We start from the raw sequence: 23707 nt of genomic DNA, 5'->3' as shown, positions 1-23707 counted from the left end.
GATGGTAGTACAACACTGTGAACAAAATTAGTATCCCTGAATTGTACACTTAAAAATGGCTAAAATGAGTTTTGTGTTAGATATCACAATAATTTTTAAAAAATAGAAAAAAAACACAGCCCTTCCTACAGGGTTGTTATAGAGCTCATGTGAGAACTCGATGGATCTAATGATAAAATGCTCCTCAGGCATTTGATGTGGTGGTTCCATTTCTGACAGTTCTAAAACAGTGGATAATTTTGTCAGATCCAAAGCCTTGGGAATTCTCAAAGTCCAGGGTTTTCTCACAACCCCACCTGGGGAACTGGGGGTGGGGGGAAGTGAGATGGATGTGGTGGGGAAAAAAGAAAACGTGTTTTACAATCAGACAAGTGTGAGTCCCTGCTCTATCATTTGCCAGCTGTGTGACCTTGAGTAAATAACTTACCCTCTCTGAACCTGTTCCCTCATCTGCAAAGTGCATTGTTGTTGGAAATAGTCCATGAGACCCACAGCACAGACCCAGGCACATGGCAAGACATGAAAGCACCATTCATTTTCTTGCCATTCCCCTTTGCCCTGTTGTCTAATGGGGTTGATGGCCTCGACCACCCAGCAATGAAGGGGGGCTGGGTCCAAGATTTGCAAACTCCAGAAATAGTGCCTTTATTTTAAAAGTGCAGACCAAAAAATACATGCATTCTTCCCACTGACCCTTTTCTGCCAAGTTGACCAGGGTTATTCTGCAACAGGCAAACTCAAGGCCAACCCAGAATCCACTGGGAAGCAAAGCAAACACTACAGTCTTATCTTGGGGGTGTGGGGCAGCTATAAGGAGGGAGGCCTCTGATCATTTCAGCCCTTTGTCTCACTAACCTCCTTGACAAGATGAAACTCCTTGTGTTGGCTACTCTGCTTACAGGTAGGTGAAGCTCCCCCAGCTCCAATCCCCTGCCTGAGCTACGATCTCCTCCTCTGGAATGGAGCCACAGGACACAACCGATAGGGCTGCCCAGACCTGGAGTTTTTACACAGGGCTCCCCATGGTACTTTAGAGCTCCCGTTTTGGGGTTCCCTCATCTTCCCTCCAATACCCCCACAGGACGGAACTCAGATGACCCCTCTGGATAAGGCCCACCGTGACCATGTCCCCGGAGCTGAGAGGCCCCCTCCTTTCTCTCTCTACCATATTGCCCCGGTACTGAGTCTTCCCAGCATTTACCTCTGCTTGCAATTCTCTTACCTTTTTTATCTCCCACTCACACCAAAGGTGGGTTCCTTGAAGGTAGGGGTAGTGCTGTTTGCACTGTTTATTGAATGAATGAATGGAGCCAGCCACATTGGAATTCAAATCTCACCTCAACCATCCATTGTTGATTCATTCAACACTAACTGAAGCCTCCCAGGTAGCAGCCTCTAGCTTGAGACTGGAGACTCACAGGTAAATGAGCCACGCTCCCCACCCAGGGGCATGCAGACACTGGCCTGCTCGCACACACACGTGCGGCACAGGCATGCACACACGAGAGCTGTGGCTCTGGGCAGTTCTGGCCTCTGCAGAGAGCAAGGTTTCCTGGGTTGGAGAGAGAGGAGAGAAAGCAGAGAGGAAACAGAGGGGGTCCGGGGATGGGCCCAGGTGCTGGGAGGCTCCTGCCTGAAGGAGGCCCAAGCCTCTGCTCCTGGACACGGCTTCTTTCTGCTGCCATCGTGGAGGCCTCGCACAGGGGACAGCCACCAGCTGCCCCTCCTGGGCCCTGGGTTTAAGCTCCATGAGTGGCCTCTGTGATACAGATTGAGGAAAGGAAGGTATGGGGCCAAGTGGCGATTCAACACGACCCTCAAAACCATTTAGTGCTGTTCTCTTCAGGGCACCAAATTTCACAGAGGGGAAGAAGGAATTTAGGGCTCTCCCAAGTCTGCTGTGCCAAGCCTTGTGCGCAGTTTGGACAGACACTCGTTCTTTCAGCTAGAAGCAGAATTGGTTCACTCATTCAACAAATATTTATTGAGCACTTATTATATGACAGGCATTTTCTTCTCTCTAGGTTTTTTTATTACCGAAATTGTAGGTTTACAGGAAAATCATGCAGAAAATTCAGAGTTCCCACATGCCACCCCCCCACAGTTTTCCCTATCATTAACACTTTGCATTCGTGTGATACTTTTGTTACAATTGATGAAACAATATTAATGTAATTATACCATTAACTATAATCCATGGTTTACATTTGTGGTTCACTGTGTTGTTCAATCCTATTTTTTTTTTTTTAATTTTATTCTAGTAACATATATACAACCTAAAATTCCCCCTTTGAACCACATTCAAATATATAACTCAGTGGTGGTAATTACAATCACAATGTTGCACTACCTTCAACGTTATACACTACCAAAACTTTTTCATTATCTGAAACAGAAAGTCTACCAAGTAAGCATTTCCTACTCTTACCCTGGGCCTCTAGTAACTATATTCTAGTTTCTGACTCTTTGAATTTGCTTCTTTTAATTATTTCATCTCAGTGAGATCATATAGCATTTGTCCTTTTTTGTCTGGCTTAATTCACTCCATGTGATGTCTTCCAGGTTCATCCATGTTGTTGCATGTATCAGAACTTCATTCCTTTTTATGGCCAAATAATATTCTATTGTATGTGTAGACCACTTTTTGTTTATCCATTCATCTGTTGATGGACACTTCAGTTGCTTCCATCTTTTGGCAATTGTGAATAATGCTGCTATGAACATTGGTGTGCAAATATCTGTTTGAGTCCCTGCTTTCAGTTCTTTTGGATATATACCTAGAAAAGAGAATGCCAGGTTAATATGGTACTTTTCTACTTAACTTTCTGAGGAACTGCCAAACTGTTTTCCACATCTGCTGTACCATTTTACATTCCCACCAGCAACATCCCATCCTCTCCAACACTTATTTTCCATTTTCTTAATAGTAGCCAGCCATTCTAGTGGGTATGTGTTCTAGTTTGCTAATGCTGCCGGAATGCAAAACACCAGAAATGGACTGGCTTTTATAAAGGGGGTTTATTTGGTTACAAAGTTACAGTCTTAAGGCCATAAAGTGTCCAACATAAGTCATCAACAATCGGGTACCTTCACTGGAGGATGGCCCATGGTGTCCGGAAAACCTCTGTTACCTGGGAAGGCACGTGGCTGGCATCTGCTCCAAGGTTCTGGTTTCAAAATGGCTTTCTCCCAGGATGTTCCTCTCTAGGCTGCAGTTCCTCAAAAATGTTACTCTTAGTTGCTCTTGGTGTGTTTGTCCTCTCTTAGCTTCTCTGGAGCAAGAGTGCTTTCAACAGCCGTCTTCAAACTGTCTCTCATCCGCAGCTACTCTCTCAGATTCTATACATTCTTCCAAGTGTCCCTCTTGCCTGTAGCAAGCTTGCTCTTTCTGTCTGACCTTATATAATGCTCCAGTAATTTAATTCAGACCCACCGTGAATGGGTAGGGCAATACCTCCACGGAAATTATCCAACCAAAGGTCTTGTTCACAGTTGAATGAATCGCATCTCCACGGAAACACCCAAGGGATTCCAAAATCTAATTAACACTAATATGTCTGCCCACACAAGATTGCATCAAAGATAATGGCGTTTTGGGGGACATAATACATCAAACTGGCACAGGATGCAATGGTATTTCATTGTGGTTTTGATTTGCATTTCCCTGATGGCTAATGACGTTGGCATCTTTTTGTGTATTTATTGTCCATTTGTCTATCTTATTTGGAGAAACGTCTATTCAAGTCTTTTGCCCACTTTTAAATTGGGCTGTTTTTCTTTCTGTTGTTAAGTTGTAGGAGTTCCTTATATACAGGCACTTTCTTGAATTAATTTATCGATCACCTCATTCATTTATTCACCGTAGATGTATCCAGTGCCTACTACATGTCAGGCACAGTGCCAGACCCTGGGGTCTAAAAGCCATGAGGCCTGTCCTTGGGGAGGACTGCGTTCTATGAGAGGGAGGCAACAAACAAGAAAACAGTTAAACAAATGGATGAGCACAGATTGTTAGAAGCTGTGAAGCCAGGAACATAAAGTAAAGATGAAGGCAGAGGATCCTTTTAGCTAGGGTGGTCAGGAAGGTCTCTCGGAAGAGGTGACTTTTAAGCCAAGGTTACTTCCAGTCTTCGGAAGAGTGAGATAACAAGTGCGCCAGCCAGAGGTAACAGCAGGTACAGGGGCCTTGGGGCAGAAAAGGGGAAGAGGAAGAGGCCAGCTGGCTGCAGTTTCCTGTTATTAATATCTTACAATATGTGGCACATCCATTACAATTACTGAAGCAACACGGATAAATTATTAGCAACTCAAGCCCATAGTTTACACTGGGGTTCACTGTGCATTGCAGAGTTGTCATGTCTTCATTATTACAGTATCATACAAAATATTTTCATCTCCCCCTAAAAATCCTCTGTGCTCCACCTATTCATCTCTCCCTCCTCCCCCCACCAAGCCCTTGACAACCACTGATCTTGCTTACTCTCTCTATAGTTTTGCCTTTTCCAGAATGTCATCTAGTTGGAATCATATAGTATGTAGCCTTTTCAAACTGGCCTCTTTCACTCAGCTAGACACATTTAGGGTTCTTCCATGTCTTTTCGTGACTTGATGCCTCACTTATTTTTATCCCTGAATAATATTCCACTACATGGTTGTATCGCAGTCTGTTTATCCGCTCACCTACTGAAGGACATCTCAGTGGCTTCCAATTTTTGGTGCTTATGGATAAAGCTGCTATAAACATTTGCCTGCAGGATTTTGTGTCAACTTAAGTTTTAAAAAATAATATCAGTCTGGCACCTTGGGGAGAGTGGATCAGAAGGGGGTGAGTATTGGTGCTGGATGAGCAGTTACGAATCCACTGCCATAGCTGGGGCAAGATACAGCGGTGGCTTGGGCAGGGACGGTTGCAGTGAGAACAGAGAGATAAAATGGACTCGGGAGACTCACTGATGGGAGAAACCATGGGGTGAGCTGCTAATTTGGATGTCGGGAATGCTTGGGCTGGGGACTCAGTGGTGACTCCCGGGTTTCAGAGACAGTGAGAACACAAAGCTGACCCACCCTGACTCAGCCTCAAAGTAGAAACACTACTTCTTCCCCAAACCCTCTGTACTTCTTTCAGAGGTACTCTGTGTATTTATTAGCATATACATTTATATGATTCCCTCCATAGAAATGGTAGCAAATAGTACATACTGTTTAGCCCTTAATTTTTTCACGTTGTCTTGAAGATCATTGCATATTAATACACTAACACCTGCTCATTCATTTTAATGACTGCATAGTATTCCACTGTATGGCTGTACCCTAATTTATTTAACCAATCCTCTACCGATGGGACTTTAGTTATTTCCAATATGTTGCCATAAAACAATGCTTTAATGAATAGCATTGTGTATTTGTTATCTACGTCTGAGTAACAAAGTACCTGAAAACTTAGCAGCTTAAAACAACAAACATTTTATTATCTCACAGTCTCTGTGGATTAGGAACCAGGGTCCAGTTGAGCTGGTTGCTCTGGCTCAGGGTCTCCCATGAGGCTGCAATCAAGGTGTTGGCTGGTGCTGGGGTCTCATCTGAAGGCTTGACGGCGGGAGGACCGGCTTCTAAACTCACTTGAGCAGCGGTTAGCCTGATTCAGCTCCATGTGGGCTACTGGCCCGGGAGCCTCCATCCCCGCTGGCTGTCCATCACTACATGCCAGCTGATTTCCCTCCTGGTGAGCAAGGGAGGGAACAAAGAGGATGACCAAGGCAAAAAGTCAGTCTTTTTTGTAACTTAATCTCAGGAGTGACATCCCAATACTTCTGCGTAGTCTGTTCATTGGAAGGAGTCATGTGTTTTGGTCCACACTCCAGGGGAGAGAATTACACAAGGGCATGGATACCAGGAGTTGGGGTTATTGAAGCTGCCTGTCATGTTTCTTGGTGTGCATGTGGGTAACCATGGTAACTGTGGATTTCTCTGGATCTGTCCTTGACTATCTTCTTTATCTCAGGGCCTTTTCGCCCCCTCCCTTGGTTTCAGTTCCCTGATGACACCTCTGCTGTCAACTCTAAGTCTCTAACCTCCAGCCCAAATTCTCTCTCTAGAACCTCACTCCTCTATCCCTGATGGCCTAGGGGGCAGCTCCACTGGGCTGTCCCTCAAGGTCAACCCAACCCTAAGCTGACAGGAACAGCCCCACTACCAGGCCCTCCATTTCTCCAATTTGGAAGTCCGGAAGTTATCCTCAGCTCCTCCCTTCCAGTCAACTGGTAAGTCCCCAAGTCCTCTTGATTCCATTTGCTCTTGAATCCAACCCCTTCTTGCCACTGGACAACTGCCACCACTTCCTCACTGTTCTTCCCAGCCTTTAGACTTATTTCTAGTCTAATCACATTGTGCCCAGGGATGACATTTCTCAAGCCTCACTGCCTTCTACAAAAAGTGCAGGCCCTTCTTTCTTCTGGACTCACCTTAGACATCACCTCCTCCAGGAAGCCTTCCTTGACCACCTCCAAGTCGGGGCTAAGTGCCTATGTTATTAGCTCTCCGGTAATAATTGTATTAACAGCTAAGATCTATTGAGGTGATGTATTATGTGCCAATACTAAACCTTCACACGCATTAATTCATGTAATCCACCTATAAAATAGGTATTATTATTCCCATTTTATGGATGAGGAAAGTGGGTCACAGAGAGGTCAAGTCAATTGCCCAAGGTCACACTAATCCTCCTACACTGTAACTGCTCCTTTCTTGGCTCCCTCCCTAATTAAACTGAAAGTCCCTTGAAGATGGTGACTGGCTGTCCGCTGCCATATCTCCACCAGGCACTGAGCTGGCACTGAGCTGGCACTGATACTTGCTCAGAGATTATCTGATGACTGAATGATTGAAAACCGAATAAGAGAAATTGTGCTCGCAGCTCCGACAGCAGGGGCTGCAGGGGCTGTAGATGCTCCGAGGACACTTGGGTGAATCCCTGAGTCTCTGAAGAACCCCTTCTTGGCAGAGGTGAAGTGGTCAGATGTGCTGATCCTGGGGGACCCCCGTTGGTCTCCCCGCTTCAGCTCTCACCCCCGTGGCAGCTGTGAGCTGCACCGCTTGGTTCTGCCTTCTCCAGAGAGCTGGCTGCAGGGACTGTACTTAGGATGGCCTTTGGGATCCCCTGCAGCCTCCACGCGAGGCCATGCTCTGCCCAGGCTTCTCCCAGCCAGTGAATGCAGGGCCACTCCTGTGCAACATGCGATGCCTGGGACAGATGATCTTCACTCAGGGACTCCATTGGCCTGGCCAAGGCTTTGTTAGAAAGGGGCTGCAGTCTGCAGCTATTCCTGCCCACTCCTCCTTCCTTCCCCCTCCCCTTTCCCAGGTGTCAGGTTTGCAAAGCATCTGAGGTCTTCCCTGCTTCCTCCTTGATCCTTCACAGCTGTTTCCCCAATAAATCTCTTGCACCTCTAATTCCATCTTGGTGTCTGCTTCCGGAGGACCCAGGTTGACACAACTTCCTCTGTGTATTCTCTATACTGCAGCAGAGGGATCCTTTTAAAAGCACAGGTCATGTCCATCCCCTGCTCAGTACCTCCAGTGGTTTCCCATTTCTTGCAGAGTAAAAGCCAAAATCCTTGCAGAGGCTCACAAGCCCCAACGGATTTGATTCCCTCATTGTCTCCTGTCCCCCTTCCCCATGTACTCCAGCCACATGGGCCTCCTTCCCAATTCTTACTTTCGCCCCATCTCAACTCTGCCACCTCCCACCCAACTTCCCATTTTAGATTTCCCTTATCCTGCTCAAATTTTCCACCCTTTAACACAATATCCAATTTCCTTATTTATTACATCTACTGCTTCTTGTTTTTCTCCCCCATAAAAACATAAGCTCCATGAGGTTGGAGGTTTTTGTCTGATTTGTTCACTGCTACATCTCCAAATCCCAGGGCAGTGCTGGCATACAGTAGCTGCTTAATAAATATTTGGTGGATTACTGAACATGTTCACATGAAAACTAGTACATTATTTACAATAGCCAAAAAGTGAGAACAGCTCAAATGTCCATCAATGGATGACTGGATAAACAAAATAGGCTATATTCATATGGTAAGATATTATTTGGCCATAAAAGAAATGAAGCACTAATGCATACTACAGCATGAATGAACCTTGAAAATATGCTAAATTCAAGAAACCAGGCATAAAAGACCACATATTGTATGTTTCCATTTATATGAAATCTTCAGCATTGGTAAGTGGTAGAGACAGAATGTAGATTAGTGGTTGCTTAGGGATGGAGGAGGATGGGGCTGTTGGGGTGATAGATAAAAGGTATGGGTTCCTTTCGGCGGTCATGAAAATGTTCAAAAATCAATTGTGGTGATGGTTGCACAACTCTGTGAATACACTAAAATTAATGTATACTGTATAATGGTCAATTTTGTGTTACCTGAATTTTATCGCTTTAAAAAATAACCCCCAAAAATGTTCTAATAAAAAAAAAAAAAAAATCCTACTCACTTTATCAGGTTCCTTGTGGCCAGCTCTCCTCCTCCGGGATCCAGGGGGCATCAGGGGGCATCAGGGGGCCTGGGAGAGCGGGCAGGCAGGGAATCCACGGAACTCTTGCTGGCAGGGCCAACCAGGATCCATTCGAACTCTAGCTGTAAGTCTCTTTGCAGCGGGCGCTGCCACCAGCAACGTCAACTCGCGGGCGTTGTGGCAGTTCCGAAGCATGATCAAGTGCAAGATCCCCGACAGCGCACCCTTGCTGGATTACAACAACTACGGCTGCTACTGTGGCCTGGGTGGATCAGGCACCCCTGTAGATGAGCTGGACACGTGAGTGATGGGGGTGGTGGTGGAATTGGAGGCTCCGCAGGAGTGGGGGAAAGGGCACAAGCCAAGGATCTCTGGTGGCATCAGAAGGAGGCACAGGAACGGGATTTACATATCTGCTAAGGATAACATATTTTCACCTCTTGTGATATAAAGAAATACATCTGTTCCAATGTATCCAACGCTTCCTATTAGGGATGGAAGGCAGAACGTCGGAGATGTAAAATGATGGGTGCTGCTTCCCCCTAGCGGCAGCGCTCGGTAACACAAGGCATCGCAGCTCCTAGCCAACTAACTTCCGCATCTATGATTTTCTACTGGATTCCTGTAAAGAGGAGCCTGTCTTTACACAACCATTCTTACAGCACTTTCAATAAACATATGATAAAAAGGATTTACACTGTTTCAAGCCACAGGGCCATTTCTCCCGGAGCGTCTCAACCAAATCAGCTCCACCTGTGCCTGCCAGAGAGCAGATTCTAGCAAGGGAGACTGCACTGGCCTCAGCTCTGTTTCTCCCCCATTTCCAGGTGCTGCCAAAAACATGACAACTGTTACAAACAGGCCAAGAAGCTGGACACCTGTAAATTCCTCCTAGACAACCCCTACACCAAGACGTACTCCTACAAATGCACGGGCTCTGAGATCACCTGCAGCAGTAGGTTCACCCCTGCCCTCCCACTCCATTGGTTTCATGGGCCCTCAGTAGGCATGGGGGAAAATAATAGTAGCTGTAGCTACAATTTATTGATCATTTTCTTTGTGCCACTCAGTGTCTTCTTTAATCCTCAAAATAACCCTCTGGGGTAGGTACTAGCATTATTTCCATTTTACAGATAAGGAAACTGAGGCTCGGAACACTGAGTCATTTGCCCAAGGGCCACACAGCTTGTAAAGTGGCAATGGTTCATTTATGAATACAGGTCCACATGAATCCAAAGCCTGTACTCTTTAAAAAAAAAATCAATTTTGAGATATATTCACATACCATACAATCATCCAAAGTGTACAACCAATTGTTCACAGTATTATTATATGGTGTGCATTCATCACCACAATTAATTTTTGAGCATTTTCATTACCGCAAAAAAAAAAAAAATTAGAATAAGAATAAAAATTAAAGTAAAAAAGAACACCCAAAACATCCCATCCACCCCCATCGCTCTGTATTATTCATTTACTTTTTGTCCCCATTTTTCTACTCATCTGTCCATACACTGGCTAAAGGGAGTGTGAGCCACAAAGTTTTCAAAATCACACAGTCACACAGTGTGAGCTATATAGTTATACAATTGTCTTCAAGAATCAAGGCTACTGGGTTGCAGTTCGACAGTTTCAGGTGTTTCCTTCTATCTGTTCCAATACACTAAAAACTAAAAAGGGATATCTATTTAATGCATAAGAATAACCTCCAGAATGTTCTCTCGACTACATCTGAAATCTCTCAGTCACTGAAACTTTATTTTGTTTTAATTCTCTTCCCCCTTTTGGTCAAGAAGGCAAAGCCTGTAATCTTAACTGCCACGCTAAACTGCTTCCTTATTTGATAAAAAGAGTTGAGAGCTAGCATTTACTAGGCCCTTATTACATGCCAGGTACTGGGCTAAGTGTGTATATGAGATGGGTTTGATGAAACCCATCTTACTGGTGAGGCAGCTGAGGCTCCAAGACAGTCACTTGCCCCACATCACACAGGCATTTGAAACCAGTTGCATCTGATTTCAAAGGCTCTGGTCTTAACCTGCTTAAGTTATATAGTGTTCATGGTGAATTGAGTCCCTCCAAGAGGGGATTCCTAAAAAACAGGACAATTTACAGAGGTGAAAGGTACCATCGCAGCAGGCCAGCATTCTGGACCATCACTGCCCTCTCCTGTGCACTTACAGAAAGGTCCCACTTTTCAAAGCTGTACAAACAACATTGGAATAATCCCAATTCAAATCCAAAAGTGCCAAGAAAAAAAAATTACCCAGAATCCCACCATCCTAACAAATGAACAGGAGGCTGTTCCCTTTTGCCCTTATCCTTGGAATATTATTTATAGCCTTGTGATCTTGGCTAGGCAGGCTCCCACCTCAAGGGTGTGTCTGCTTCTAGTCCTCTGCTCCTTCTGCCTGATGCATTTTCCCACCAGATATCTGCTTGGGTCACTCTCTCATTTCCTTCAGGCCTTTGTTCAAATGTCACCTCCTCAGCAAGGACTTCCGTCACCACAATTTTTTTAATCGCATACACACTCCCTCCATCCTTCCAGCACTCCATCTTCCTTCTCTACTTGATTTTCTCTGTAGAATCTATCACCACCTGGTATTTCTTTATTGTCTATTTCCCCACTAGAATGTAGAAACCATGAGACCAGGGACTTTTGTCTGTTTATTCACTGCTGTATTTTCAGAATCTAGAACAGTGTCTAGCATATAAATAGTTGAGGAATGGATAGCTTAGACACAATCCTGCATTCTGCTTCTTCTCTCTTATTATCAGGTCATAACCATTTTCCCCTATTGCCTCATAGTCTTCATTTTTACTCTTTTAATTGGTTGTATAACACAGCTTAATTTGCTTACGCATTCCCTGCTAGTGGGTATTTAGGTTGTACTCTGCTTTAGAAATTATATTTTTGCACTACAGCTTGATCAACAAGAGTTCCTAATTTTCTGTGGATTCCAGACTTTTTTACAAACCTGATGAAAACTTGGGACCCTCATCCCAGGGGAAACACGCACTCATACCACACACACACACACACACACACACACACACACTCACATTTTTGCAAACTTTTTTTTTAGCAATAAGGTATTTTTTTAATTAGAGAAGTTGTAAGCTTACAGAAAAATTACGTGTAAGATACAGAGTTCCCATATACCACCCAATTATTAACACCTTGTATTAGTGTGGCATATCTGTTACAATTCATGAAAGAGCATTTTTATAATTGTACCATAAAATACAGTCCATCTTTTACAATAGGGTGCACTGTTTGTGTTGTACAATGTCTTTTTTTACTGCAGCTGACCTTACAGGTCAAGAAGCTTGGGATTTGAGAGTGTGTATTCATATCAATTAACAATAATCTGCTAAAAAAATTATCTCAATGTGAACAGTTTATAATCTAATTAAGTGCTAACTTATGCCTTAATGGAAGTTTGCTACGCAAGGAATACATTTGTGATTTTTAAAAGAAAGGATCAGAGAGAAACAAAAGTTAAAAAGATTATTGAAGGTAAGCAGATACACATAAGTTAAAAAGGATAGTAATAAAGTTAAAATGCATTTCAAATGTCATCTTTATTGTTTCTTCTGGTTAAAAAAGTAAACAAACCCAAAGAAATAAAATTTCAAACTATGGAAATATATCTCATGGAAAGTGGAAGCCTCCTATAATCCTACTGCACAAAGATATCCAGTTAGATAGATGTATATCTTTCCAGATTTTTTTATGCCTATACTAGCTTTTTCATTTAATAAAATATCTTGGAAACATTTCCACATATAGACATACTTAATTCCTGTAAATGTCTGTGTAGTATTCCATTGTAAGGATGTTGCATAATTTTAAAAATATATACTTTCAAGTAGAGAAATTGGCTCACCGACTTCACCAAGTTGAAATGTGCAATACTTTGCTGACTTAAATGTACGTTTTAATGTTTTCCATAGGGTTTATAATTGCTTGTTTACGTTATTAGAGATCTATTGCTATATGAGTTTTAAAAACAGTAAGCTCATTTAGCGATGTGAAATAGGCCTTTCCAAAAGGCAGTTATCAGGGCTACAACTGCCAGATAAAACACAGGATCCCCTGTTAAATTTTAATTTCAGAAAAACAAAGAATAATTTTTAGTATAAATATGTCCCATATATTGTATTCATTGTTTATCTGAAATTAAAAATTTAACTTTGGGCATCCTGTAGCTTTATCTGCTCAATGTGACAACCCTAAATTTGCACCAGGTGCCTTCCTGCCCTTGAATTGTACAAACCAGTGTCCACCTTGGCTTACTCCTCTCCTCCCATCCCTTTCCAGGCAGCAACAACGACTGCGAGGACTTTATCTGTAACTGCGACCGCAGTGCTGCCATCTGCTTTTCAAAGGCCCCATACAACAAGCAGTACAAGAATTTGGACGCTAAGTACTGTAAGGACTGAGAACAGCCTCTGAAAAGTCTTCTGGTTGCCCTCACTTCTACTATGCCCTCCATTAAAGCACCTTGTTGAAGAGCCTCATGTTTGGAGATTGTTTTTCTCTCTACAGAACAAGACTTGTTCTCTGGCTAGTCTTTTTTTTTTTTTTAATGCAATTTTATTGAGATCTACTCACACACCATATAATCCATCCAAAGTATACAATCTAGGGCTCACAGTATCATCATCTCTGGCTAGTCTTTTATGCACATGATTCCTTCCAGTGCTGGAAGTTGAAATTAGAGGGATACAACAGGAAGTGAGCATCATAAGACATGAAAAATGATTAACAAGCACAATGTACTGATGATTGTGTTTTAGTACTATGTGTCTCTAAATCTTCTGGACAACCCCGTAAGGTATGGAAAATATAAGCAAATTCCATCTTTCTGACTAAGAAGCTGGATTCCATAAGAGAGATCACTGGCACAGTCGTATGCACCTAATAAGCAGCAGAGAAGAGATTTGAACCCTGAGAGTCCTCTACCAGAAAGGTCACTTTTAACCACTACCCTGCCCCACATGAAGTGGGGCTCTTCCCACTCTCTTCTTTTTTTTTTTTTTTTTTTTTTTTTAAATCATCATTTTATTGAGATATATTCACATACCACGCAGTCATACAAAACAAATCGTACTTTCGATTGTTTACAGTACCATTACATAGTTGTACATTCATCACCTAAATCAATCCCTGACACCTTCATTAGCACACACACAAAAATAACAAGAATAATAATTAGAGTGAAAAAGAGCAATTGAAGTAAAAAAGAACACTGGGTACCTTTGTCTGTTTGTTTCCTTCCCCTATTTTTCTACTCATCCATCCATAAACTAGACAAAGTGGAGTGTGGTCCTTATGGCTTTCCCAATCCCATTGTCGCCCCTCATAAGCTACATTTTTATACAACTGTCTTCGAGATTCATGGGTTCTGGGTTGTAGTTTGATAGTTTCAGGTATCCACCACCAGCTACCCCAATTCTTTAGAACCTAAAAAGGGTTGTCTAAAGTGTGCGTAAGAGTGCCCACCAGAGTGACCTCTCGGCTCGGTTTGGAATCTCTCTGCCACTGAAGCTTATTTCATTTCCTTTCACATTCCCCTTTTGGTCAAGAAGATGTTCTCCGTCCCACGATGCTGGGTCTACATTCCTCCCCGGGAGTCATATTCTACGTTGCCAGGGAGATTCACTCCCCTGGGTGTCTGATCCCACGTAGGGGGGAGGGCAGTGATTTCACCTTTCAAGTTGGCTTAGCCAGAGAGAGAGGGCCACATCTGAGCAACAAAGAGGCATTCAGGAGGAGACTCTTAGGCACAAATATAGGGAGGCCTAGCCTCTCCTTTGCAGCAACCGTCTTCCCAAGGGTAAAACTTATGGTAGAGGGCTCAACCCATCAAACCACCAGTCGCCTATATCTGTGGTCATGTTAGCAACCATGGAGGTGGGGTAGGCGAATACCCCTGCATTCTCCACAGGCTCCTCAAGGGGGCACTACATCTTTTTTTTTCCTTGTTTTTCTTTCTTTTTTTTTTTTTTTTTAACTTTCCCTTCTTTTTTAAATCAACTGTATGAAAAAAAAAGTTAAAAAGAAAACAAACATACAATAAAAGAACATTTCAAAGGGACCATAACAAGGGAGTAAGAAAAAGACAACTAACCTAAGATAACTGCTTAACTTCCAACATGTTCCTACTTTACCCCAAGAAAGTTACATAATATAGCAACATTTCTGTGAACTTGTTCCTACTATATCCATCAGAAATTACAGACCATAGTCATTTCTGGGCATCCCCAGAACGTTAAATAGCTTATCTGTTCTTCTTGGATTATTGTTCCCCCTTCCTTAATTGCTCTCTACTGCTAGTTCCCCTGCATTCTACATTATAAACCATTTGTTTTACATTTTTCAAAGTTCACATTAGTGGTAGCATATAATATTTCTCTTTTTGTGCCTGGCTTATTTCGCTCAGCATTATGTCTTCAAGGTTCATCCATGTTGTCATATGTTTCACGAGATCGTTCCTTCTTACTGCCGCGTAGTATTCCATCGTGTGTATATACCACATTTTATTTATCCACTCATCTGTTGAAGGACATTTGGGTTGTTTCCATCTCTTGGCAATTGTGAATAATGCTGCTATGAACATTGGCGTGCAGATATCTGTTCGTGTCACTGCTTTCCGATCTTCCGGGTATATACCGAGAAGTGCAATCGCTGGATCGAATGGTAACTCTATATCTAGTTTTCTAAGGAACTGCCAGACTGACTTCCAGAGTGGCTGAACCATTATACAGTCCCACCAACAATGAATAAGAGTTCCAATTTCTCCACAACCCCTCCAGCATTTGTAGTTTCCTGTTTGTTTAATGGCAGCCATTCTAACCGGTGTTAGATGGTATCTCATTGTGGTCTTAATTTGCATCTCTCTAATAGCTAGTGAAGCTGAACATTTTTTCATGTGTTTCTTGGCCATTTGTATTTCCTCTTCAGAGAACTGTCTTTTCATATCTTTTGCCCATTTTATAATTGGGCTGTCTGTACTATTGTCATTGAGTTGTAGGATTTCTTTGTATATGCAAGATATCAGTCTTTTGTCAGATACATGGTTTCCAAAAATTTTTTCCCATTGAGTTGGCTGCCTCTTTACCTTTTTGAGAAATTCCTTTGAGGTGCAGAAACTTCTAAGCTTGAGGAGTTCCCATTTATCTATTTTCTCTTTTGTTGCTTGTGCTTTGGGTGTAAAGTCTAGGAAGTGGCCGCCTAATACAAGGTCCTGAAGATGTTTTCCTACATTATCTTCTAGGAGTTTTATGGTACTTTCTTTTATATTGAGATCTTTGGTCCATTTTGAGTTAATTTTTGTGTAGGGGGTGAGGTAGGGGTCCTCTTTCATTCTTTTGGATATGGATATCCAACTCTCCCAGCCCCATTAGTTGAAAAGACCATTATGGCTCAGTTCAGTGACTTTGGGGGCCTTATCAAAGATCAGTCGGCCATAGATCTGAGGGTCTATCTCTGAATTCTCAATTCGATTCCATTGATCTATATGTCTATCTTTGTGCCAGTACCATGCTGTTTTGGCAACTGTGGCTTTATAATAAGCTTCAAAGTCAGGGAGTGTAAGTCCTCCCACTTCGTTTTTCTTTTTTAGAGTGTCTTTAGCAATTCGAGGCATCTTCCCTTTCCAAATAAATTTGATAACTAGCTTTTCCAAGTCTGCAAAGTAGGTTGTTGGAATTTTGATTGGGATTGCATTGAATCTGTAGATGAGTTTGGGTAGAATTGACATCTTAATTGACATTTCACCTTCCTATCCATGAACATGGAATATTTTTCCATCTTTTAAGGTCCCCTTCTATTTCTTTTAGTAGAGTTATGTAGTGTTCTTTGTATAGGTCTTTTACATCTTTGGTTAAGTTTATTCCTAGGTACTTGATTTTTTTAGTTGCTATTGAAAATGGTATCTTTTTCTTGAGTGTCTCTTCAGTTTGTTCATTTCTAGCATATAGAAACATTTCTGACTTATGTGCATTAATCTTGTATCCCGCTACTTTGCTAAATTTGTTTATTAGTTCTAGTAGCTGTATCGTCGATTTCTCAGGGTTTTCTAAATATAAGATCATATCATCTGCAAACAATGACAGTTTTACTTCTTCTTTTCCAATTTGGATGCCTTTTATTTCTTTGTCTTGCCGGATTGCCCTGGCTAGCACTTCCAGCACAATGTTGAATAACAGTGGTGACAGCGGGCATCCTTGTCTTGTTCCTGATCTTAGAGGGAAGGCTTTCAGTCTCTCACCATTGAGTACTATGCTGGCTGTGGGTTTTTCATATATGCTCTTTATCATGTTGAGGAAGTTTCCTTCAGTTCCTACCTTTTGAAGTGTTTTTATCAAAAAGGGATGTTGGATTTTGTCAAATGCTTTTTCAGCATCTATTGAGATGATCAATTGATTTTTCCCTTTTGACTTGTTAATGTGTTGTAATACACTGATTGTTTTTCTTATGTTGAACCATCCTTGCATGCCTGGAATGAACCCCACTTGGTCATGGTGTATGATTTTTTTAATGTGTCTTTGGATTCGATTTGCAAGTATTTTGTTGAAGATTTTTGCATCTATATTCATTAGGGAGATTGGCCGGTAGTTTTCCTTTTTTTGTAGCATCTTTGCCTGGTTTTGGTATTAGATTGATGTTAGCTTCATAAAATGAATTAGGTAGTGTTCCATTTTCTTCAATGTTTTGAAAGAGTTTGAGTAAGATTGGTGTCAGTTCTTTCTGGAAAGTTTGGTAGAATTCCCCTGTGAAGCCATTTGGCCCTGGGCATTTATTTGTGGGAAGATTTTTGATGACTGATTGGATCTCTTTGCTTGTGAGGGGTTGGTTGAGGTCTTCTATTTCTTCTCTGGTCAGTCTAGGTTGTTCATATGTTTCCAGGAAATTGTCCATTTCTTCTACATTGTCCAGTTTGTTGCCATACAGTTGTTCATAGTATCCTCTTATAATTTTTTTAATTTCTTCAGGATCTGCAGTTATGTCACCTTTTTCATTCGTTATTTTGTTGATATGGGTCTTCTCTCTTTTTGATTTTGTCAGTCTAGCTAGGAGCTTGTCAATCTTGTTGATCTTCTCAAAGAACCAACTTTTGGTGATATTTATCCTCTCTATTGGTTTTTTGTTCTCTATGTCATTTATTTCTGCTTTAATCCTTGTTATTTCTTTTCTTCTACTTGGTTTAGGATTGGTTTGCTGTTCATTTTCTAGCTTCTTCAGTTGATCCATTAGTTCTTTGATTTTGGCTCTTTCTTCCTTTTTAATATATGCGTTTAGTGCTATAAATTTCCCCCTTAGCACTGCTTTTGCTGCATCCCATAGGTTTTGGTATGTTGTGTTCTCATTTTCATTCGTCTCTATATATTTAGCAATTTCTCTTGCTATTTCTTCTTTAACCCACTGATTGTTTAGGAGTGTGTTGTTTAACCTCCAGGTATTTGTGAATTTTCTAAGTCTCTGATGGTTATTGACTTCTAATTGTATTCCATTGTGGTCAGAGAATGTGCTTTGAATAATTTCAATCTTTTTAAATTTATTGAGGCTTGTTTTATGTCCCAGCATATGATCTATTCTGGAGAAAGTTCCGTGAGCACTAGAAAAGTATGTGTATCCTGGTGATTTGGGATGTAATGTCCTGTATATGTCTGTTAAATCTAATTCATTTATCAGATTGTTTAGGTTTTCAATTTCCTTATTGGTCTTCTGTCTGGTTGATCTATCTATAGGAGAGAGTGATGTGTTGAAGTCTCCCACAATTATTGTGGAAACATCAATTGCTTCCTTTAGTTTTGCCAGTGTTTCTCTCATGTATTTTGTGGCACCTTGATTGGGTGCATAGACATTTACGATTGTTATTTCTTCTTGCTGAATTGCCCCTTTTATTAGTATGTAGTGACCTTCTTTGTCTCTCAAAACATCCCTGCATTTGAAGTCTATTTTATCTGAGATTAATATTGCTACACCTGCTTTCTTTTGGTTGTAGCTTGCATGAAATATTTTTTTCCATCCTTTCACTTTCAGTTTCTTTGTGTCCCTGTGTCTAAGATGAGTCTCTTGTATGCAACATATTGATGGTTCATTTTTTTTGATCCATTCTGCGAATCTATATCTTTTAATTGGGGAGTTTAATCCATTTACATTCAACGTTATAACCGTGAAGGCATTTCTTGAATCGGCCATCTTATCCTTTGGTTTATGTTTGCCATATTTTTCCCTCTCTCTATTAATATCCTTTATTGTACCCATACCGAATCTCTTTAGTACTGAACCTTTCTCCAAGTCTCTCTGTCCTGTCTTTGTTTCTCTGTCTGTAGGGCTCCCTTTAGTATCTCCAGTAGGGCAGGTCTCTTGTTAGCAAATTCTCTCAGCATTTGTTTGTCTGTGAAAAATTTAAGCTCTCCCTCAAATTTGAAGGAGAGCTTTGCTGGATAAAGTATTCTTGGCTGGAAATTTTTCTCACTCAGAATTTTAAATATATCGTGCCACTGCCTTCTCGCCTCCATGGTGGCTGCTGAGTAGTCACTACTTAGTCTTATGCTGTTTCCTTTGTATGTGGTGAATTGCTTTTCTCTTGCTGCTTTCAGAACTTGTTCCTTCTCTTCTGTGTTTGACAGTGTGATCAGTATATGTCTCGGAGTGGGTTTATTTGGATTTATTCTATTTGGAGTTCGCTGAGCATTTATAATTTGTGTATTTATGTTGTTTAGAAGATTTGGGAAGTTTTCCCCAACAATTTCTTTGAATACTCTTCCTAGACCTTTACCCTTTTCTTCCCCTTCTGGGACACCAATGAGTCTTATATTTGGACGTTTCATATTATCTATCATATCCCTGAGGTCCATTTCGATTTTTTCAATTTTTTTCCCCATTCTTTCTTTTATGCTTTCATTTTCCATTCTGTCATCTTCCAGGTCACTGATTCGTTGTTCAACTTCCTCTAGTCTTGTACTATGAGTGTCCAGAATCTTTTTAATTTGGTCAACAGTTTCTTTAATTTCCATAAGATCATCCATTTTTTTATTTAGTCTTGCAATGTCTTCTTTATGCTCTTCTAGGGTCTTCTTGATTTCCTTTATCTCCCGTACTATGGTCTCATTGTTCATCTTTAGTTCTTTGAGTAGCTGCTCTAGGTGCTGTGTCTCTTCTGGTCTTTTGGTTTTTTGGGTGCTTGGGCTTGGGTTATCCATATCGTCTGGTTTTTTCATATGCTTTATAATTTTCTGTTGTTTTTGGCCTCGTGGCATTTGCTGAACTTGATAGGGTTCTTTTAGGGTTTGTAGACCTATTGAAGTCCTTATCTCTAATTTATCAGATCTACAGCTTCGTGGAGTACACTTTCTCTAACTAACCAGGAGGTGGCGTCCACGAGCCACCTGTTCTCCACAAGCCAGTTCTCCCCTGCTTAGCCTTTTTGGTGAGTGGGGGAGTGAGTCTTGTGGGGCCCAATTGGTGTACCAAGCTTGCGTGTGTAGTTGGTGTTGCCTGCCCTGTATGTGGGGGCGTGTTTCTGGGCAGTCGGGGAGGGGGGGTGGCCCTAACAATCAAATCTCCCTGGTGATCCTAGAGTTTTAAAGGTGCTGCAATAGTCTAATCCTTCAGTTCAGTCCTGCCACAGTTTGTCTCTGCCACTGACCCACAAGTCCTTGGTATTGGCGTATGGCTCCTGAGACTTGCAAGTGGGCCCCTCTTCCAGGCTGTGCACCCTGGGTCCTCTGTTGAGGGATGACTGTGCTATGTCACAGGTGAGTGCTGTCCCCCCAGGGCGGTTCTGGGCTGCTGGGCTGTGTAGGGAGGCTCCCAGTCTGCTCAAATGATGGCTGAATGGGGCTTTGTTAATTCACACTGCTCCACCTTCCCAACTCTGGGACAATCAGCTGAGGTTGCAGGGAAGGCTAATGTCCATGCCCAGTTTTGTGGTATGTGCCTGTTATTTGAAGCACTTCCATCACACTGGGTTGTCTGGGGCAGCTCTGGGCTATGGGGCTGGCGATGGGCAGGAGTGTTTCCTGTCCACCAGGATGGTGGCTGTGAGTGGACACCCCCCTTTTCTTGGGAAGTTGTGGTGTTTAGTGAATTTTCTCAGCCACTGGATTATTGCCTTTTGTCTCAGAGCTCTCTTAGTTCTGCTCTTGACTTGACGTGCCCAAATTGAAAGTCTTTGAAGCTTTCTGTATTGGGCTTCTTAGAGTAATTGTTTTAGAAAAAGAAAAAAGGATTTAAAAAAAAAAAAAAAAAAAAAAGGGCCCTCCTCAGAGATCTAATGGGTTATTGAAATGCTAATAGACAAAGCAACCAGGGCCATTAAGGAAAGGTCCACAGGGCAGAGAGATCAGCTTTTCTTTTGGATTTGCATATGCGCCTCAAGGCCTGAGCTCCGCCCTTCCCCTTTCTGTGTTCACCAGAACTCCAAAAATCCTCTGCTTTTATTTTGGAGTTTTTCGTGTTGTTCTTTTTTTTTTTTCTATGCCTGTCTCCTCTCTGCTGGGCTGGCTGCTCTCAGATTCTCTGGTGTCTGGTCTCCGTCTATCTATGGTTGGAGTTTGGATCAGTAGAATGTGTTTCCGATAAGGGCTGCCACTGCAGTTCTCCCTTCTCCTTCCTGGAGCTGACAGCCCCTCCTCCCACGGGACTGAGCCTGGCAGGGAGGGGCATGGGTCCCCTGGCCGCAAAAACTTACAGATTTCGCTGATCTCAGCAGTTCGACATTTTCATGAGTGTTGTATGAAGTATGCCCAAAGACAGATTGCTCTGTGGTGTCCAGTCCACGCAGTTTCTGGCTTTCTACCTACTTTCCTGGAGGAGTAACTAAAACATACAGCTCACCAGTCTGCCATCTTGCCCCGCCTCTGGTCCCACTCTCTTCTTTAATGCGCCAGGTCTCCTCCCCTATTATTTCTCTGCCTCCATTCCTCTGCCTTAAACCATTTTCCCACAACTCCTTTCTTTGTAAATCTTTCAAAGACTTCACCACACTCTACATGCAGATTTCACATCACAGTCGTAAAATTTAATGCACAACAGCTTCCACATCTTGAGCACTTACTGCGTACCACCTATCAATAAATGCTCGAACCAGCTCTGTGAGATCGGTATTATTGTCCCCAGTTTATGGATGAGGAACTAAAGGCTCAGAGACGTTTAGTCCCTTGCCCGAGATCACACAGAATTAAAACAGACGGAGAGTAACTTGAAGTAGGGATTGGATCCTAGAAGTCAAGGTATTTTCACCGTGCCTAGCACCTCACCCACCCTCATTAAATAATTGTTCAAAAAAAGGTATAGGGCGTTTTCAGCAGCCCAGGAAAAACCACGTGACCGTATTTACCTTTTCAGATCAAGGGACCGTGACTGCCTAACCGGGTCAATCTGTCCGCCCCAGTTCGGGCCTCAGGGATTTAGCGGTAGGAAATATGATTGGGTAGTTTGTGGCCACGTGGCTCTCAGTCCCTCTTTTCTATTGGTGGTTAGTAGCCTACCCCGGAGCCCCGCCCTTCCCACGCGCAAGCGGCTGGAACCCGCGCAAGCGCAGTGGCTGGTGACAGTCGCTGAGGTGATGGTGGTGGTTCGGTTCGCAGTTTCAAGGGACCATGGCTGCGCCAGAATCCAGCAGGAACGACAGAGTAGGCGGCTCGTGTGTGCAAAGAGGGCGAACTCACGTGGGGTGTGCCATTAGGGCCAACTTTCCTGCTGTGCTCTTCCTCCCGCCACCCCTCCCGGCCAGTGTCCAGTCGGTAACTCCAGCCATTGCTTCTATCCCGGGGAGGGACGAGGGGGCTGGGAAAGTGGGGTGCAGGGAATCAAAGGGGGGTCTGAGAAGAAACGAAGGCCAGGAAGAGACGCGAATGGATGTTCGGCCAGCCAAGGGCCTCTGAGGCGCCCCAAGCCCACGGTTAATCCTCCCACCCCGACCTTGAAGAAAAAAAAAAAAAAAAAAAATGAAGGGTTTTGCGGGTGTGACCTTCCTGTCTTTGCATTGGTTGTCGCCTCCATTTGAAATGCCCTCCCTTGTCCCTCTTGGCAAACACCTCTTCATTTGCAGGAACCAGCTTGAGTCACATCTGGACGATTCTTGAGTCCTCCCCTTCTTTCCCAAGGTGCAGTTGCTCAGTTGTCCCACGGGGTTTCTGTAGCATTCAAGAGAGCTCAGCCTGGAGAGACTGGGTTTGATTACTGGTCTGCTCACCCTAGGTGACCTGGGGCAAGTTACACGAAGTCTCTAAGTTTCAGGACCCTCATCTTTCAGAAGAAACAGTAATGCCAATAGCATAGAGTTGGAATTAAGTGAGCCAGTGCGTTCTAAAACATTTATTACGGTGTTAGTGTATAGTAAAAAGTTCATTAAATGTTAAGGGAAAGGAGAGGGAAGGATACTCACATTTTATTTTCTTTAGAACGGCTTTATTACATCAAGCAAGACTAGATGTGATGTTTTTAAAAAGACAAATATATTCACAAAAAGGAAATGTGGAAGATCCTTATGGACTAGTTAAAGGAGAACTCAGTAGCAGACAGATGTTAGCCCAATTTGATGACTTCCTCTCTGGCCATCCCACCTTCCTCCCATATCCTAATGATAATGGCTATGTGCCAGGTCCTGTGTGATGAGCTTTACATGCATTATTACCTTCTTTAATCTTCACATCAACCCAGTGAGACAGCTACTATTATCCCTATTTATAGAGAAATTGAATGAAGATTTAATAAAATAACTTGCCAAATTCACCTAACCAGTAAGTAGCAAGGCAGGGATTGAAATCCAAGCCTATCTATACCCTGAGTTTCAATTCCATGTTATATTCCCTTTCCAATAAATTAAGAAGAAAAAAAAATTACTCTCCTTTCTTTAATTACCTTAATTTTTTTCTTCATTAAGTGGAATTTATCTGTTCTGTAATATAAAAATTAAGAACTAAAAAATCCGGATCTCACAGCATGGTCTTGAGTCTCAACAAAGATAATATATCTGGAATTAACTGTTATATCTGGTGTTGTTCTAGTTTGCTAATGCTGCAGAATGCAAAACACCAGAGATGGATTGGCTTTTATAAAAAGGGGGTTTATTTGGCTACACAGTTACAGTCTTAAGGCCACAAAGTGTCCAAGGTAACAACATCAGTAATCGGGTACCTTCATTGGAGGAAGGCCAATGGC

General features: G+C 42.5%; 1 protein-coding gene and 1 long non-coding RNA gene across 3 annotated transcripts; one reads left to right on the top strand and one right to left on the bottom strand.

Annotated features, from left to right (window-relative positions):
* The first annotated feature begins 776 nt into the window (after positions 1-776).
* On the top strand, positions 777-13043 carry PLA2G1B (phospholipase A2 group IB). The gene is made up of 4 exons (XM_037817130.1): positions 777-901; positions 8661-8820; positions 9348-9475; positions 12848-13043. Exons 1-4 carry the CDS (start codon positions 868-870, stop codon positions 12967-12969), a joined length of 444 nt encoding a protein of 147 aa, XP_037673058.1. The 5' UTR covers positions 777-867; the 3' UTR covers positions 12970-13043.
* Positions 2717-21941, bottom strand: LOC119519472. Of its 2 annotated transcripts, none has more exons than XR_005214026.1 (3): positions 21882-21941; positions 8500-8933; positions 2717-2777 (listed from the first exon to the last, which is right to left on the bottom strand). It is a non-coding gene; the product is annotated as an uncharacterized LOC119519472 (long non-coding RNA). The 2 variants fall into 2 exon arrangements; XR_005214027.1 differs by lacking the exon at positions 2717-2777 and adding an exon at positions 5448-5719.
* Between the last annotated feature and the right edge of the window lie 1766 nt (positions 21942-23707).

Source organism: Choloepus didactylus, chromosome 23 (genome assembly GCF_015220235.1).
Source record: "Choloepus didactylus isolate mChoDid1 chromosome 23, mChoDid1.pri, whole genome shotgun sequence".
Taxonomy (NCBI): domain Eukaryota; kingdom Metazoa; phylum Chordata; class Mammalia; order Pilosa; family Megalonychidae; genus Choloepus; species Choloepus didactylus.
Note: the sequence above shows the minus strand (reverse complement) of the source record. Positions and strands in the feature narration are given on the sequence as shown.

Bases quoted from the DNA above. Each gene is read 5' to 3' on its own strand.
- PLA2G1B (XM_037817130.1), top strand. From the start codon at position 868: ATGAAACTCCTTGTGTTGGCTACTCTGCTTACAG. The intron at 902-8,660 runs GTAGGTGAAGCT...GTCTCTTTGCAG, and splicing joins GTTGGCTACTCTGCTTACAG to CGGGCGCTGCCACCAGCAAC. The intron at 9,476-12,847 runs GTAGGTTCACCC...ATCCCTTTCCAG, and splicing joins CTCTGAGATCACCTGCAGCA to GCAGCAACAACGACTGCGAG.